The sequence below is a fragment of the Sciurus carolinensis genome, chromosome 17, assembly GCF_902686445.1.
Source record: "Sciurus carolinensis chromosome 17, mSciCar1.2, whole genome shotgun sequence".
Taxonomy (NCBI): domain Eukaryota; kingdom Metazoa; phylum Chordata; class Mammalia; order Rodentia; family Sciuridae; genus Sciurus; species Sciurus carolinensis.
This window is the reverse complement of record NC_062229.1, coordinates 37,486,024-37,505,551: the sequence shown is the minus strand read 5'-3', so window position 1 is coordinate 37,505,551 and position 19,528 is coordinate 37,486,024. Positions and strand designations below refer to the sequence as shown.

Below are 19,528 nucleotides of genomic sequence, written 5' to 3'. Positions count from 1 at the left end.
ATATATTAGTGAGGACAGGTGGTCAATTAATTCTTTTTCATGCCAGAAAAATGAAGGTGCTAAAGGACATTATTGTACCAAAAAAACCTTAGTAATTTAATTTGTAGGTATGAATACATTAAAAGAGTAGTCATGCCTTCACACTTAACTTGATGTATTCCTTCAAATGTGGTAATTTTTTCCTTCTTTTGTCAAGAGAGTTTTATTGGGAGCTCTTTTTTTAACTCTGTAAAAATAAAATGCAGAGGTAACACCATCAGGAAAAAATGAGGCCATCTTAAATAATTAATTTCCAAATATCAAATAGGACACATATAAAATGCCTATAGGATGTATTTATTTCGGGTTGTTACAAGAACATATGCACATTGAAGAGTAATACTGTACATGAAAATGTAATTAATTCTCCATTTGATACATCAGCTTATGCAGTTTGGAGGTAACAGGTCTGCCATAGCTAAGGTGACATAGCTAAGGTGAATTATTTCTCACCAGAGATTTGAGCTCTGGCAACCAAATAGCTATTGATTTCATAATGATAAATGCTAGCTTACCCCCAAAGACATCTGACTATAAGGAAAATCATAGTGCCTTACCCCCAAGGAATAGCAAAATATCTCCAACCAATAGCTCTTCTGAATAAAAATCTTGTAATCAGACTAAGAATAGCTTCAGCAGAGCTGTCTTTAAGTACCTCAGGGCAAAGTACAGCCCAAAGTCAATCTCAAATGGATAGCGACAGATAAAAAGTCTGTAAAATTGAAGTTTAAACATCTGAAAACAGACAAGAAGGAAAGAACCCTGGAAGGAGAAAAGAAAGAGAAAGGGGGATGCTTCTGACATGCTGAGTAGTTTCAAGGCAAGGAAAAACCTGGAAGGCTGGAATTCAGAAGTAACCACAGCATTTAGAAACAAACGGCAGTTGTTCCCACTACTGGCAAAAGATAAGGCAGTCATTCTAAGACCCGATCTCCCTGTAGATTTCATAAATCTACAGAAGAAGCAAAAATCTCAGCGGGTACTCATTTCTATAAAGATAAAACAGAAAGTGCCTACATGAAAGACAGCATTGAGCTGAAGTTTTACTTTCTGGTTCCTGCAAGGATTTTTTTTTTTTTTTCCTATGACCTTGGATTTCTCAGTGAACTACTGCTCTCTCCTCAATGTGCTCTGTGCCCTGGATATGTGGACTCCTTTCAGGGCTGACTATTTTGATATTCAAATTAGCTGGAAGGGAGAGTGGAGTTGATAAATGCTACATATTAAGGAAGGAAGAAATGAAATATCCAGGGGATTTCTCCAAAAACACACCACAGATTCAATTCCTAAAGAGACCAGAACCAGAATCTAGATTGATGGACTTAGCCTCATGCTCATCAGGAGAGCTCAAGGAACCTCTTTGTGCCTTTTGAGAAGATTGGAGGGAACACCCCAGCCCAACTCAGTAAGGCACCAGGGTGCAGAGTGTAAAGAGGCAAAACCCTCAGCCACGTGCCCCTAACATCTTAATTGTCCCCTCCAGCAATGACCCTGCTAAAGATGAACTGGTCCCATTGGTCACTGACCTGGGAAGTGAGTTTCTTTGTACTTTTCACTTTTCAATGACAGACAACGAACACTATTTTATGTGGATTCCCAAAATGATTAATGAATTACTCAGGAACTTTACAAAACTAATATCTCCACATGCCTATATCAAAGTACTAACCAAGTCATAAATTTATTACTTCAATTAATTTTCTCCAGGAAGTTCCCTTCTCTTTGCCATTTAGCACCTGGGAGGCTACTTTGGATATATTGACAGCACAGGTGTGACTCTATTAGATTCTGCAGATCTCTATCAACAGTTGGATCAGAATTCAAACCTGAACAATGCAAAAATGCCTTCAGTGGGAGGGAATACAGTGTACATTTGATGGTGCAAGACAGAGATGAAGTCACCCAGGGCAGCATGAAAATGGGCAGAGGTGACCCAACAAGACAGTAAGGAACACAACCTCTGGTCCATGGACCACACACCTAAAGGAAAACATTGAAGATCTAGCAAAAACAAAACAAAACAAAGAAAACTTCCATAGGTTTAAGACTGTTTAGTAAACACAATGTTCTTTAACTTTTTAAACAAAACAAAATAGATCGAATCATTATAAGAAGCAGTGAAGGTGGTCATTAAAATATAAATTAAAGTACTGAAAATGCTATGTCACAGTGTCTTCAGGCAGAGCAGGGAAGGAATGAGCTAAAAAGTAGAGTCTGGAGGGAGGGGTGGAAACATATATTCAAGGCCACAGTGGGCTCACAGGGATGGAAATTATCTGGGGAATTCACATCCAGTTCTTGATTTTTCTGGCACCAGCTTCTGCAGACTTGTTATCCATGGCATGCATTTTGGCTCTTTCTGGGAAAAACAAAAACAAAAACAAAAACAAAAAAGCAAACAATCTCACTGAGTCCCTGAGTTCTGGTTTTATAATGACATGAGAACTCCATTTCTTGTCACTCTCTGTTCTCCAACCACACCTGTGTTACTGGTCTTTCCCAGGTGTGATGTTTAGTCAAGTCTTCAACATGATTTCTTCCCCCTTTCCAGGGCAATTATGCCAGAAAGAAAAATCCAGAAAAATTTAAACCAAAATGAAAAATTCAAAGGGCAAAAATAAAGGCACTGAACAGATAGCTGTGCCCCAATTCATCGGCTTTCCCAGGCTTGGAAAATCCAAACTGGCAATCCAAACATTGAAGGGTTGGTGCTTTCTTGATCTGCTGGTGTTCCTCAGACTGAAATATCCAAGCTGGAACCTGGAGAGGGAAACCCTATTCTACAATAATCCCAAATAACCAGTTACGTTCCCCAACTGTCCACATTACCATTCTCTTTCTACAGAAAGAACATGGTATGAAGAAGGGTCAGGGTGGCTGGGTCAAGGATCTGAACAGATGACACTTCCAAGAGGATTCTTCTCAGGTGTCTCCTACCCCTCAACTCCTACTCTGCACCTTAGTACTGAGGCAAATAGTGATGGTTAGACAAGACAGGAGGAAAACATGGGGGTGGATGGGTTTCCTTGCACTTGGGATCACTTTGGGCACAATTTATTCTTTTGCAATAATAAAGTAACTTTTGTTCTTAGAATAAAATAACAGATTTGGGAAATCCCAGCAGGAAATAATAGAGAGTTCAGATTTTGCCCACCTCAAGTTTGTGATAAGAGACCTCATATTCCCACAGAAGGTGAAGAAATTAAACTTTCTGTCAGGGACCTGGAAAGGAAGCACTGACAGAAGGACAAAGGCACCCACTGGAATCACACAGAAATAGAAAAAGGAAAAAATAAGGATCTTCTAGATAAGACTGTACTTAACTGTGCTATCCATTTCTACCCGCCTCTTATAGGTGGCTCATTCTCCTCCTATTAATAATAGCTAATATTTTTGACCTCCATGATGTCCCAGATTCATTTAGTCTTTGCAACAACTCACTCATCAGTGATGACTATGAGGTGCCTGGGCCAACTCATGGGAGCAACTCTTCACTGCTACCTGTATCTTCCCAGTGACTGCAGCAAGTTTCCTTAAAGGTATAGCCTATTTCCCATAGATCTGGGTTCAGAAATGAGACTTACTTCGTCATGAAAATGATGAAGAGGTGACAATGTGCCAGTTCTGAGGCTAGGACTCAAGAAGCCCAGTATGTTGCCATATTGTTGATCACCTTCACCATTGCCATGAGAACACACCAAGACTTACATGCCAGGGGCTGACAGATTCATGGGGCAGAGGGGAGACACGACAGTTGTCCTGACTGGGTCACTCCTACATCAGCAATTGACCAGCCAGTCCCTGAACATGTAAGGGAGCCCAGCCAAGGACTGCAGAACTGCCCAGCTATCCTGAGACTTGTAAGTGATAATATATAGTTATAGTTCTATGATACTAGGTTTGGCATAATATATTAGTTATGAGGACTGATACACTCATTTTTACAAATTAGGAAACTGAGGCACAGAGAAGTTAATTGACTTATCCAAAGTAACTCAGATAGCAAGTGATGGAGATGGTTACTGGATCCAGGTAGCCCAGCTCAAAGTCAATGCATGGATCTACAACCTGACCTTGCGCTTTAGTGAAGAGTAATATTAGAGACAGGAGACTGTGGCAACATCTGATTATGTGTGCATGTGTGTGTGTGTAATGTTATTGTTACCAAATATCTTCCTTTCACCTTGAAAATGAAAATGTGAACCCATTATATTAGCCAGTTAAAGCAATTTTACAAGAAAATGTGAGTAGAAAACATAGCTGAGAACAGTAGTAATCCTATAAGTTCTAATGCCCAAGATACTCAAAGAGAAAATTCAGATATAGCACTTTGAATGGAAGATTCTCAACTCAAAGAAAATATAACAGACTACAAATTGTTTTTTTAAAAAGTGGTGTACAAAATTGAGTAGCCAGGGGTTTAATATGAGGCCCATCAGAATTTCCTTTAGAAAGCAGTATTATATAATACTTAGGCTTTTTAATCACAAGTGTATAGGATACAGTTACAACAAGGGTCCTCAAACAAATAAGTTCTCTTAAATAATTCATTATCAGAAAAATGTATGTTTAATTACTAAGAATAATGTTTTACCTCTGCAGATGTGAAAAGGATTAATCTTGGCAACCCGAAAAGTCCCTTTTCTTTAATATCAGGACAATATTTGTATCTAGCTAAATTCATTGCATACATATTGGACACTGAACCACCTGCAAAAACAAAATTTAAATGTCATACTTATGGCCTGAAGTTATAGTACCTAAAGTACTGAATAGAGTAGAAAGCGGGGATGGCCATGACTGCTCTAGGCTAAAGCTGTCAATGTGAAAGTCACCCAAATACCACCCTTCACCCGTTACTCTGAATATTTCACTTATTCCTTAATCTCCAACTCCAGAACCCTTTCAGTCTCAGCAAATACAGAAACTTTGGTCTATTTTCTCATTCCAGTGATTTTTCCACACTTAAAACTTTCAGTGTTTGAGCTTCAAAATTAGGGTCAGTGACCAAGTATCCATAATTTTCTTTCTTTCTTTCTTTCTTTCTTTCTTTCTTTCTTTCTTTCTTTCTTTCTTTTTTTTTTTTTTTTTTTTTTTTCGGTACTGGGAATTGAACACAGGGGGCACATAGCCCTTAAGTCATAGCCCCAGTCCTTTTTATTTTTTATTTTGAAATAGGGTCTCGCTAAGTTGCTTAGGATCTCACTAAGTTGCTGAGGCTGGTCTTGAACTTGCTATCCTCCTTCCTCAGCCTCCCAAGTAGCTGGGATTGCAGGTGTGTGCCAGCATGTCTGACCCACTTCTTCACATAATTAATAATATTCTTTCTGTCTGTCACCTGATCAAGAAAATTGAAATAAAAATACGTGCTCATCTCTGAATTGAAAAAAAGAATTATAAGATAAACAAATTCACTTTAGGAACTTTCTCTAGTAAAATTGGTTTAAAAATTTGGAGGGCTTAATATTGCCTTTCCAAATTCCCAACAGCAGACAAATTCGTTCGTGTTAGACATAAATCCTAAATTGTAGACATCTCATTTGTTAAGTATGTATGTCATTTATTTAGCATTTATGCAAAATATTATCATTCTGGAGAAAGGCATAAGCTATTTGCTTACCAAGTAGCATCTTTAATATCCAACTTTCTGTAATGTGTAAATCTGCAAGGAGTTGTTCCTCAAATGAATAAAATTTTAGATGCTCATAGTGGAAGGGTGATGGCAATAACTAATTGTACTCACCTGGGTTAAATATTCCATCCCCTTCTTTCCAGCCAATAAATTCAATCATTTTCTTCAGAACCGCTTCTTCCACTAACAGAAACACTGGGGACACCTCATACGTATAACTAGATAGATATAAAAAACACTTCACTTCTATGACTAGAGTCAAAACATCCCTTTGGTGTCCCAAGAAATGCACAGAGTTTCATTAAACCAAGTGGCTTCTGAGATGTAGGTTGTCTTTGGAAATTTATCCATTGGAAATAAAGAATTGCTCCCTCAGTGATAACATTAGGCATGGTTAGATAATGCCAGAAGCCAGTGGTGTAGGGGACAGGCAACCTACTTCAGCAGCCCTAGTTGAGAAGGCACCTTCAATTCCACAAGGAGAGAACAAGGCAGGGCATCAACATTCTTGGTATTAACCATGGGTAGTGGCATGTCAGTATCTGGATACTTTGGATGCTGCACTGGATGCTGATGTTGGTTGAAGAAAAGTCATCATCTTGGAAACCAGGTTTTATTAAGTTATTACAAGGAGTATACTAACAGGTCTAGATGTTTTTTGTAGAGCCATCCTAACTGCAGCTTCCTCTACTGCACTCCCTGTATCAATACAGAGAGTAAGCATTCTGGGGGACATTTCTCATTGTGTGATGATTTGACAGCAAAGTCTATCCAGATCCCTCCTCAGTGAAGGTTATGTGGCTCTACTCTGGAATACTGCAGCCTAGCTACATCAGTCCTGACAGGGAATGCCTCAGCTGCAGGGAGCTGCCTCCTTCAGATCACATCCCTTCCTATGGCACTCCATGCTTAATGACTGATCACTCCAGAGATCTCTGAGTGAGATCCAGAGATCCACTCCAGAGATCTCTGAGCTGAGATCATCATTGAGGCTGCACGGTAGCTTGACTTTTATCCCTGCCTGCTCCTGCATCCTGGTCCCCCACTTACCCAGCCACTCATGTTGATGACAAAGTTACATCCTAACGAACATCCCACTCACTATACTTCATCTTCACTCTTGATACGGTGACTTCCCAGGGAACCCAGATGACATTATTGCACTTTGTTTTATAATGTTTGAGTCTCTTTTTTCTCCAGATAACATGAGGATGACTAAACATCTCTAATCTCCTACTCAATTAGGTGATTACATTAAATTGTATCTGAATAAATGTGTTCTCTAAATATGTTGGCTAAGTAGATTCATTTAGATTTATAGTCACAGAATTCAATGCAATTATTTTAACATCTGGAAGGAAAAGCTTTGGAATGGAGGCAAAAACATTAAATATCTACTCTGTATCACTTACCTATGTGCCAAGAACTCTACAAATACTACACCATTTAAAAAACAAGATAGGTTCTGTTTTCAACCACACTATAAAACAGTTTACATACACACTAGAAGTGCAAAAAACACATATATGTTCAGGTTTACCTAAAACATTAATAGAATAATCATTCAATTTTTTTTTTTTTTGTAATGAAGAGTTAGTATTACATGTACCATTGAAAACTAGCTCAACTCTGCACCTGGGAAAGGACCTGCAGGTGGAGAGGATGACAGAGAACACACTCAAGTACAGGACACATTTTGAATGGATGTTTCAGTTTAGCAGCATTTTAATACTTACAAAAAGTTCTTTTAATTTTTTTTCACATTAAGTATCTATGATAGCCAAGGATTCAAAGAGTTGTGCAATATTTTTTGGGTACAGGGATAGAACTCAGGGGCAGTTGACCACTGAGCCATCTCCCCAGCTCCCCAGTCCTATTTCATATTTTATTTTGAGGCAGGGTCTCACTGAGTTGCTTAGTACCTCACTTTTGCTGAACTCTTTGAACTTTGAACTCTTCGCTTTGATCTCTTGCCTCAGCCTCCCGAGCCACAGAGATTACAGGTGTGCGCAATCTCACCCAAAGAGTTGTGTAATCTTACTGCTTTTTCCAACTTATGTACTGCTTCCTTTTCTGCCACAGTAACTGGTTTTCGCTCTCATTACTGCACCAAACATCTCTGAGGTCACCCATGGCATCCATGTGGGTAACTGGGTGGAAAATGTTCAGTCTTTGTCTTAACTAATTGCCCAACAACATACAACCCCCTAAACAAACTCTCCTGGCTTCCATGCAGACCCTCTTGATTTTCTCCTGGTCTCTCTTCCTGATGGGATGATTTTACTCCTAATCAATAATTGTTGGATGCCTCAAGGCCCAGTCCAGAAGACAGCCCCCTCCTCCCCTTATTGTACACTCTCTCCTCATGACAGTGATTCTCACTCCTTGCTGCTCATTAAAATTACATGCAAATATATCCCTATGTGAGACGTACCCATGGAAATTCATATTTAATTGGTCTGAGTTAGGATCCAGGCACCAACTTTTTTTTTAATGGTTCCCAAGTTGATTCTAATGGGCAGTGGGGATAAGAATCACTGGCTTCAGTAATCTCATCCATACCCACTCTTCATTCCAATTACTATCATTTTACCAACAATTTTTTAATTCCTATGGATACCAGAATTTCAGGCCCATATATGTCTCAGCATAATTGGTCTATCTTCTTGGATATCTCAAAGTCCCTGCAAACTCAAATGTCCACAGTTGAACATTGAAGCCTTGATCTGGATTTTTCCACTGCATACTTGAAAACTGGTTCCCTTTTCTGTATCCATGAGTGACATGACAATGAACCAACTATGAAAGCCTGAAACTTAGGCATTATCTTAGAAACTTCCCTCTTATCTTCATTTTCAACATCCTACATATTATCCATTCGTTTATGTTCGATCTTCCAAATATATTTTTTCTCTCTATCCCTTCCACTTTCACCTAAGTCCAAACTATTATTGTTTCTCACCTAAGGAAATCCTTCCCTAACTGATCCCCTCAAATATACTTTCCAAATTTCTAGCAACCTTTTTAATAGCAAATGTCGCCCAGTGATTTAGAGACCTTCAAGAACTTTCCAATGTACTTAGAATAACTCCAGGCTCTGCATGTCTGGCATCTTTCTCTTTCTCTCCCCCGTCTTATCCTCCTCTACACTCTCTGTTGCTCTGTCAGCTACACCCACATTGACCTTTCCATTCATAGAGTATGTCATGCTGTCCCCACCACAGGGCCTTTGTATGTGCAACTCTCTCTACTGGAAACAGGTCCCTCCCATTTTATCCAGTTAACTCTTACTCATCCTTTAGCTCTTAGCTGTCACTTTTTCTGAGAAGACTGTCCTAAGTTCACAACTAGAAGAAACTTCCCCATTTACACTTATAGCACTATGTACCTCTCCTGCACATAAGAGTTTGGATTTTACACTAATACCATTTTTGACTAGCATGTCTCTTTCTCTAACCAGATTTTATGCTTCATGAGGACAGAGTCAAGGTTTATTTTTATTCAAAGTCCCTCCCCGGCACTGAGCACAGATGGTTTTTCATGCAGAAATGAATGAAAAGCTACTTAGTTCATTTTCTCATCTGTTCAATGAAGGTAACATGGAGGTAGCTGCCTGCCTTACCCATCTTTATGGTATAATTGTTCAAATCAAACAGCTCCTTGAACACTGGTATCATAAGACTATTTCATAGTTTATGATACAAGAAACCATTAAACAGAAATTCATGAAATAAAATTGCATCTATTTAGGGAAACCTCTCTTATCCTTGTTAGGTGGGAAATTCTAGTAGCATGGCACTTACACGCTAGGGTTTAATGCTTCTGTCATAAATCGGGCCGCCAAGGAGTAATAGTCAAGTCCAGCATACAACTGGTTGAAAAATCTTGGGTGGTCTGTAAATTTAAAACAAAGTATTCACCTATGCAATAATCAAAAGAAAAATAGTATCAATACAATAATAACACAAATAAATCAGACAATGCAAGTGAGAAGACACAAAAGAATTTGCCTAGCATGATCCAATTTATAGGACACTCAAAATCAGCAAAGCCACCTATAGAAAGAGACATTAGAACTCTGGGTATGCTGGAGAAGGAACTGTTACTGGGCAGGGGATGAAGGAGCCTCTGGGTCCTAGAAATGTCCTAAATTCTATCTTGGGTGGTGGTTTCATATGTACAGATATGTGCAAATTCATTGAGCTGAGCATGTAAGATTTGCACACTTTATCAAACAGGAATTATATCTCAGTATTAAAAAGCATCCAAAAGATGATTATATAGAAAAGCAATGTTGAAGACCTAGCTCATTACCCTTTCTTGAGTCTAAGTGAAACTCCCGAGCCTTCTCTTAAGAGCTCTGGCAATGTCTTGTTCTTTACCATCCACATCCAACTTGAATCCTTGAGAAATGGATCTGAACACTGTTCAAGTACCATGGCCTGCTGCCTTTGTCTTCAGAAAATATCAGTGTCGACTTCCCTCACTTCAAATGCATTTCACTCACCAACAGGGTTCACCTCAGGCTACAGGCTACAAGAGGCCTTTTCATTTTCCAGATTGGACTGTGTGGCTGGCATGTAGATGGAGATGTGACTCATCATGCCGTGTACATACACTTTCTGATTCAACTGACTTCAAATGTAGCCTCCTTTAAGATTCAACATCTAGTTCCAACTTTCCACTTTTTTTTTTTTTCCTCATGTGAAAGGTCTCAAAAGGTTCTTGACTTTACACAGTACAGATATTCACACCAAACACTGGGCTAACTGGCTTGACGTTCTCAGTCATAGGAAGCTCAGCGGGACAAAGAACAAAGAGGCAGGGGGTCTAGTTCTAATTTTAGGTATTCCATTTTAGTTAGTGACCCCTCATTACAATTTACAGAATTTAACTGGAATGCTCTTCTTTCTTCTTTAAACTAGAGATTCAATAAAAAAAAAAAAAATCTCAAAAGAAAATGTCTTTTCAATTAAAACATGGAAAACTTCCTCTGATCTGGCAAAGGAAACCAGACATTGCTACAAGTAATTTTAATAAGATTTTTTTTTTAGTTCTGTGTTAATTTATGATTGATTTCCATGGTAACATTATGGAAAATATCCAGTAAACTGAAAAATCTACTGCATTAAATGTCATTCTACACTTCTGACATGCACTATAATAATAAGATATGTATCTCTGCTTTTGAAATGCTAACTGAGTTTTTGATACATACACCAGACTTTCCCAAGGGAATATAAACCAATTATATTTAGCCAGGATTTTATTATGTTCTTTCCACTAAATTTAGTCCAGTGTCAGAATTCACAAAGCATAATATGCCTATATGGTTTCAGCACTGGATTACCTTCACAATCACACAGAGAAATGCATACTTTGGAAAGTTATTCTCCCACTTTTGGAACTTGCTCATTGGGTGACTAAGTCATTAACAGTCAAGTTGGAAGAGTGCTTTCATGTATGACTGATGTCAAGTCACTGCATTTATAACAGATCACAGTGGCTATGGTATTTATTGTGAAGCAATTGCAGCAAAAACTTGTCACACATTCATTTTTCATTTTTCTTACATCTGCCTAAAGATTTTCATTTTTTGATCCTGCCAGATTTGATAAAAATAATTTAGTGATTAGCAACTTCCAAGAGTTAATCAGTGTCTTCCAGATAAATCTCTTCCTGTTTATATTACAGATACGTTTTTGAACATATTTTTTTGCATAGTATAGACCAGCCATAAAGACTTAAAATCCCTTAGCAAATTCATAGACTCAAAACATCATTTGCCAGTTTGGACCAACTCAAGAAATGATAAGTAGCAGTGATAAAAATATATGGTCTTGTTTAGAAAGGGAGGACAGGGATTGGCAGGGAACAGATAATATTTACATTAAAATACCAACATCAAAATTTTTCCTATTATCTTTGAACTTGACAACAAACCTGGGTTAGGAATTAAATGAACCATTGTAAAAACATCATAACCACTATTTTTTTTTTTTTTAGTCTAGGTTTCTCATCCAATAAACATTATCAGACTCACTCTTTTAAGAGGTAAATAAATGTTTTAAAAATTTAAGAACTTCTCAAAGTGCAGTTCAAGGAAGTAAAACAAGGTTCTTACTTGTTTTGACACTGAAGCGTATGACATCCTGGCAGAGTTTCAACAGCCGGTCACGTGGCTCACCTGTGTCTCTCATCTCCAAGTCAAGAAGTTGTTTCAGTTGTTCAGGAGGCTGCCACTCACACACCTGGAGATTCAGCAGCAGCATGTAATTAACCAAACATGGCAGAAACCCGGAATGGAAAAGATGTTAGAAGCATCTACCTGACCCTTATGAAGCTCCCAGGCAATTGGGAGACGTGGAGATTTGAGAATGTCACTCTACTTCAGCTCAAAAAGAGCTATAAGAATAACGCAGATATGGTTGGGACAGAGGAGAGGTCCCATCTTAAATCTTCATGGTCAAAAATTTCCTGGGGGAATTGATATCCAAGTTGTGACACAAAATAATAATAATAAAAAAAAGAAATGAACCAAGCAAAAGTTACCTGTCCATTACCCAATCTTTATCAGTGGCCCCCTTTCTCTACTCTTCTTGTCTCCACAGCATTTATAATGTTCCAACATACTATGTTGCTCACTTATTATGTCCTATATCTTCATGAAAGTGGAGACCTTGGTCTATTCATTCACTGATCCCAAGCAAGTAACATAGAGTCTGTTATACAATAGATGCTCAATATAGGTGCGTTGAATAAGTAGATGAATAAGTGGAGAGATAAAGCTAAATCATGGTAGGGTTTATGAAACCTACTACTGAGTTTGACTTGTTTCTAAGAAACCCACTGATAGGGGAAGAAAATGGTCAGGGGAAGAAAATGGTCGTGTGTGTTTTAGACAATAGCTTTAGTTGCTATGTGGAAATTCCAAATGAATTGCAAATAGGAGGAAATTTTATTAGATCAGGAAAGAGAAGGTGGTTATCTGGATGAGGGTAGGTGCTGTAGAAAAGAAGAATGTAATTTTTAGAGGTATTTAGAATGCAGAATCAATAGAACATGGGAATGAGTTAGATTTTAAGGATGAAAAAGAGGAACAAGTCAAGGAGAATTCTGAAGTTTCTGTCTTGGACACAAGATCTTATAGTGGCAACGGGGTATCCAGAGAAAGATCTGGTTGAAGGTAGGGTGAGGATGATGAGTTTTGAGCATATGTAGTTCAAGACACCCTTAGAACATGCAAAATGGGTGTAGTAGTCAGTCTGAGGCATTTATGAAAGATTAGGGTCAGAATTCCATGCTACATGATTATATGGCAGTGGATGGATGTCATAGCCCAGAAAGAAACTACAGGGGGAAGGAGATGGCACAGGAACACTTAAGGGATGTGCATGGGAGCTGACCTCACAGGTGAAGGACAGGCCAGGGAGGAAGGGGTAATCCTAGGAAAATTCATCGCCACCAAAACCAAGAATGAAAAATAATTTAAGGAGAAGATGGTTGCCACTGCCAAATACTGATGAGATGCCAAATGAGATAAAGACTGAGAAGTGTTCATGAGATTTATCAACAAGGAGTTGTTCTTGGCAAGAGCAGTGTGACTTAGACAGGTGGGGGTGCAGGCCAGATTGTGGCTAAGTGAGGATGTAGGAGGTGAAGAAACGGGAGGGAGGGAGTGTAGACAATCTTAAAAAGGAAGTTTCCTTTTGAGGTGGGAAGGAGAGAGACCAGGGAATAACCAGGGAGTGAGAAGCCTGGGATGTGGGATTTTGGGGGAAATATCAAGTTGTGTGAGAAGTATGAAATTAAACTGATGGTGTAGCCATGACCAGAAGAGGGATAGCACAATGCCTGAAACAACCCACAGAAATGACTGTGGATACACTCACAGTACAAATGAATTTTTGATGAGGGAGAACAGTAAGTCTCAAAAAGCTACTCCTGACATGATTCCATCTACATGACATCCTAGAAAAGACAAAAACTAAAGGGACAGAAAATAGACCAGTGGTTTCCAGGGGTAGGATCTGGCCAGGAGCAGTTGGTTATGGAGGGGCACGGGGAAATTGGGAGGGAACTGAAACTGTTCTATATCTTTATCGTGGTGATGGTGGCTTGACTTGTCAAAGTTCATGAAACTACACAACAAGAGGGATAAATTTTACTAAATATAAATTATAAATCAAGTTTTTTTTTTTTTTTTTTTTTAAGTAGCTGAGAAAGAATGCTTACTAGAGAGGGCACTGAGAGTAATCATCTCAACAAGTGTACCTTCAGGTCACCTTTTAATGGTGCCCTATTGAATCTCAGAGAAAGGTTAAGTTAGTAGTACAAAAACTGCCCCTCCATCCCCAGCCCCTAAATGCTTTCAATCTACCTTCACATGCATGGACCTCCTGCACATCTACCATACTGTGATCAATGTGTGCTTCCTTAATTGGTAACTTAGGATCACAAGCCTTCTTCTCACCTTAACTCCCATTAGTCCCCTTTGTATAAGCCCTTCTTTCCAGACAAAGAAAAAAAATTAAAAAAGCAAAAAACCCTTTGCTTCCCCCCTCCGCCCCTCATACATTGAACCCAGGGGCACTCCACCACTGAGTCACATCCCCAGCCCTTTTTACTTTTTATTTTGAGATGGGGGCTCCATAAGTTGCTAAGTCTGACCTCAAATTTGTGACCCTCCTGCCTCAGCCACCAGAGTCACTGGGATTACAGGCGTACACCACCACACGCAGGTGCATCTTGCACTTTTGCAATATTCTTTCTATTGTTTGCCTTCCTGCTTTCTTTAACATACATAGAAAGGAGCATCTCCACCCTAGATTTCAAACTTTACTCTCTGCATCAAAGCGCAAAGTTCCCATTCTTCTGTGAAATCCCGAAAGTCTGCCCCAAACTCACAGCATTTATCACATTCTCGCTGGGACCTCTTTTCTCTTTTTCCAATGAAAATTTATCCTTCCAATTAGATTATGAATTCTGTTCAAAGCTGTGTCTTTATCTTATGTTTCTTTGTTTCCTCCAGGGCTGAATATAATGCCTCACCAGTAGCTAACACTCAGTTAATATTTAATGACTGAATAAAGGCCAATTTAAAAACACACTTGCCAGAGGAGCAGTGGGTTCCAAAGCACACCAGGTCCAAAGGGTTTCAAAAATACAGAAAAGACAAAAACTATGCAATTATAAATATATAAGTTGAATGGATAAGAAATACCATCAGCACTTTTTGCCTTGAACATAACAATTCCAAGTTCACAGGTCATGTTAATCTATTCTATTAGTTTTCTCAAATGCTTGTGACCATGAATTCAAAATAAATACCACCACATTCAAAATTCTTTTTTTTTTTTTATTTTTTTTATTTTTTATTGTGAACAAATGGGATACATGTTCTTTCACTGTTTGTACATAGAGTAAAGGCATACCATTTGTGTAATCATACGTTTACATAGGGTGATGTTGGTTGATTCATTCTGTTATTTTTTTCCCCTTCCCCCCACCCCTCCCACAAAATTCTTTTAATATGAGTTTTATTTCCTGCTAATATAATTTGGAGGGTCTCTCCCATGTGCTCATTTGTTGGTAACCCAATTCCAACACATGATCAGTGTCGTAAGAGGTAATTTAGTGAGTTTTAGAGGCATATGGAGAAGTTAAGAGTGCAGACTCCAAAGTCAGACTGCCTGGAATTTAGTTTCAGCTCAGATACTCACTAGTGGGTGAGGGCAAGATATTTGATCGCTATGTCCCTAACTTTCTTCCTCATCACTAAAATGGGACTGTAAATAGTACCTATCTCTTAGGGTTGTTTTTCTATTTTTATTTTAATTTTTAATTGACAAAATTGTACATACTTATGGGGTCCATGTGATATTTCAATACGAGTATACATTGAACAATGTTCGAATCAGGAAAAGCATATTTATCTCCCCAAGAATTTGTCATTTCTTTGTAATGGAACCATTCAAAATTATTTCTTCTAGTTTTTTTGAATTATATTGCACATTATCTGTAGTCAGTTTATTGGGCAATAGAACACTAAGGAACTTATTTTTCTTCTAACTGTAGCTTAATGCCCCTTCACCATCCTCCCCATGCCTGCCTCCCCCATCCTCTCCAGCCTCTGGCGACCGCCACTAAGGATCAAATACACAAATACACATGGGGTAGTACTTAAAACAGTACTTAACATAGAGTAAACACTCTTGAGAGCTGATGTTATTAGTAGTAGTTCTAATAACAATTTGAGCCTGTATTTCAAACCTAGAACAAGTAATTGGTATCAGCCAGGGGTCAGATTTATTAATCCATGATTTATAGTCTCAGCTCAGACAAGTTTCTGGGAAGGAATGTTAGATAAATGAAAAAGGATTTTTCACAGACTCTTCAACCTTCTGCTTGATTTTCATTAGTAATATGAAAGGTAATTACAATAAAATAGAGAGGGGTTGGGGGATTCAGCACAGGAGCAGAGTGCTTACCTAGTATTCATGAGGCCCTGGGTTCCATCCAGAGAGAGAGAGAGAGAGAGAGAGAAAGAAAGAAAGAAAGAAAGAAAGAAAGAAAGAAAGAGGGGAAAGGGAAAGAAAAGGAAAGGAAAAGAAAAAAGAAAGAAAGAAAGGAGGAAGGGGGGAGGGAGGGAGGGAAAGAAGAGATGAAGAGAGGAGAAGAGTGGAAGGGCCAGGACAGGAAAGGAAAGGAAAGGAAAGGAAAGGAAAGGAGAGAAAAAAGTGTGTTTTAGAGTGTGCAAATCATAGCAGCAGATCATTTATAATCCAGATTATAATCAAGGACAGGAAGCTTCATCTCTGTGCTTCAGGGCTGTTATCTGGTTAAGCCCTGGTGTCCCAGTTGATCTCTCAACAAATAATGACTGCCAGTCAATCAGTCACAAGTTAGTCCTCAAAGAAAGCAGACACTGGGTGGGGATCAGGGAGGGAAATGGCCCAAACTTTGGTATCTGGACATCATCCTTTGAGACAAGGGTACATGGGAAATGACAGTCTATATTTTTCATTTCCCTTAAATAAAGATACACAGATACAGGAAAGACCTAATTTTCCCATTTCTGCCTCAGTCTCCCAAATAACTGGGATTATAGACATACACCACTGTGCCCAGATATTCATACAAGTATATATTTTTACCTTTTCATTGACATCTGTAGCTTTCAAAACCACCTCTTCCATTATTAGCTTACAGGCCTCTTCAACAAACTTTTCTCCAGCTTTTGCATCTGTTGTAGGGCCATTCAGTACAACCCCATCCACAAGAACAATGCTCTTCTTATTTGGAACCATGTCTTGTTGATCAATATCGCCTAGAAGCACACAGACAAATTATGTTTGAGAGGTAATCTATTTAGTTCACACAATGAAACACAGGCAGGAAGAAAAAATGAACAAAGGAACATTATCACTACCCAGCTCCAAGTGGCATACCTTCTTTTAATACATGAAGGTGTCATTAGAGGCTTTGAAATGAACAATTTCTTACGGTGCCCAATGGCATGACATAGCTAAGGAAATTTCATAAAGCTCATGATATATGGGTAAGTAAATCTACCTTATTGTGTGTAGCTCCTCTGTGCTAGGCTGAGTTAGCACATGGAGTGGATGACCCCTGTTCAGTATAATTTCAGGTCTGATCAGGAAGAGTGCCATGGTATGCAACATTGCCCATGCTGAAAGGGGATAAAGTTGAAAAAATAATGTCTTCCATAATTAGAAAGATGGTCTACAAAACTATCACCCTAGAAGAGAGTAGAACGCTTTCTGGCATTCCCAAACATGTACCAATGATTTCCATCAGATCCCTTCCTTAGATACATCCCTCCTCCCCCCCACAGCAGGGTGTAAGCTGACAAGGTGGGGAGGGAAACTGGGCATTAGGAGAAGAGGAAGGGGAAAAAGAGCCCTTCAAATTTTACCTGGAATCAATATCACCTCTATTGTATAAGTAGCCCTTCGAAATATAAAGCATATTTGTTCTAACTTTCAGGATCTGGTACACTGAGTAGACAAATCATACAACTGAGGTAGCAAGTTTAGGTCTACATTTCCTCAAGCAAATGAACTCAGCATTGCTGAGTCCTTGGGGGAAACTCTGTGCAGAAGTAAAGAAAATGTCACCTGGCCCTACACAGATTGTTTTCCTCAAGGAAGCAATAATGCACTTCTGCAATGGAATACCAAATTGAATTTTATAAAGTTCCATCTTGTATTTGATGTATCTGAATTACAGAAGGAACTAAGAGGGATCATCTGGTCACCTGCAAGAAAATAAATATTGCAATCTTCAAAGGCAGAGAGAGGTATCTGCTTCCTTCCTAAAAGACTGGCTTGCATAAGTATGTTTCTCTAAACCTAAGTACCCTCTTCCTTTAGGTATATGTAGTTCTCGGTCAGTTTCTCCGTGAACTAAATGTCAACATCTGCACAGGAAGAAGGTTCTATTTTCCTTTCATGCAGTATGCTGGTCAGCATCAAGGAGCGTGGAGGAGCACCAGAAAGGCAAATAGCCCTTGTGATTCACGCTTGCACACATCTTTGAACACAGGTATGGAAAGGTCTTGGCAGCACAGGCCTGTGTCTATTTATGGTACACATATTATCTTATTATTTATTCAATTTAACTGTGTGTACCCTTTTAATAAATAATTTTTAAGGGAGAAGGAGCAAGATAAACACTTTACTAATTTTAAGCCTATATTTGAATGACAATGCTTTGGCCCTTAGAGTCCCACCCTAAGCTCACAACCACCTCCTGCAGAAAGTATGAGAAGAAATGAGTGGTAGGAGAGTGTGGGAGCTTGTCTTTAATGACTTTAGACTTTTCACATATGCAGTTTTAGAGCAGAAGGATGGAACAGAACATGCTCAGGAAGGTACAACAGCCAGAGAGTGACTAAAGGCTAAAAGTCAACATGGAAATTTGTGTCTCAGAAGAAAGGTTACTGCTGACTCGAAATAACCTACCACAAAAATAATTCCGGCAACCTAATCCAAATTGTCAACCAATATCTATCACAAGCTCTGATTTGATCATATTCTCTTTTTCAAATCAGTATTGCTCTCCTTCTTATAAGGTGCATTACAGAAACAGTTTTGCAGTACTTCTCAGCACTGCACCTCTCAAAGTACCTTCCACTTAAATCCACTTAAACCTGCTGATAGCCTGTCCAAAACAAAAAAACTCTCTAAATATATGCCTCTCAAATAATTCCTTTCTTACAGAAGGCTCCAACCATATTAGCGTTTATTATGCCTCAGATCATTTTCTCCTCAAAGTTTAAATGTTCTGGTAAAATTCCGCAACTTTCTAAAACCTTTCATTTTGTTATTGACAACTACAAATGGTGCCCACAAAGGCACGAGATAAAACTGTCACGGGATGAGTCTCCAATTTGGGAAAGACTGAACTGCAGCAAAGGCTCAATCTCACATCCTCTCACTAAGGAGGAAGCATCCAGAACTCCAGCAATGAATTTCGGTCTCACCCTTCACTTTCACTTATCTCTCACTTGAAAGGAAGCATTTGACAGGGTTTAGGGGCAAATGTGGAAGCACTAGAACCGAGATTGAAAATGGAAATGTTCTGTATCCAAAGGTACTTTCCCCTCAAAAATTTTTTTTTCTTTTTGTTATTTTTTTAGGTCTTAAAAATAAAATAGGAAAGAGGGCAATTATTCTGGGAACCCTGGTTATGTCAGTAGGCAGTGCTATTATTAAGCACACAGAAAACGTTAGACTTTTTTAACCTCATTAGTAGGATGTCAGGCCTTTATTGCCCAGGGAATAACAGCAGCTCCAGTTCTTACCTCTCTCAGCCTGTCCATCTCTCTCTCTC

General features: G+C 38.8%; 1 protein-coding gene across 8 annotated transcripts in view; it reads right to left on the bottom strand.

Annotated features, from left to right (window-relative positions):
- The window catches only part of Gadl1 (glutamate decarboxylase like 1), a 227,745-nt gene that overhangs the window by 122,630 nt on the left and 85,587 nt on the right, over nt 1-19,528 (bottom strand). For 6 of the 8 annotated variants that reach the window (XM_047532618.1, XM_047532612.1, XM_047532615.1 and 3 more), the window contains 5 exons: nt 16,828-17,000; nt 11,796-11,922; nt 9,475-9,565; nt 5,783-5,889; nt 4,634-4,749 (listed from right to left, as the gene is read on the bottom strand). In XM_047532618.1, coding sequence (XP_047388574.1) covers nt 4,634-4,749; nt 5,783-5,889; nt 9,475-9,565; nt 11,796-11,922; nt 16,828-17,000 — 614 coding nt within the window. Of the gene's footprint in view, nt 1-4,633; nt 4,750-5,782; nt 5,890-9,474; nt 9,566-11,795; nt 11,923-16,827; nt 17,001-19,528 lie in introns of those variants that run through there. The other 2 variants (XM_047532613.1, XM_047532619.1) reach the window with 2 other exon arrangements.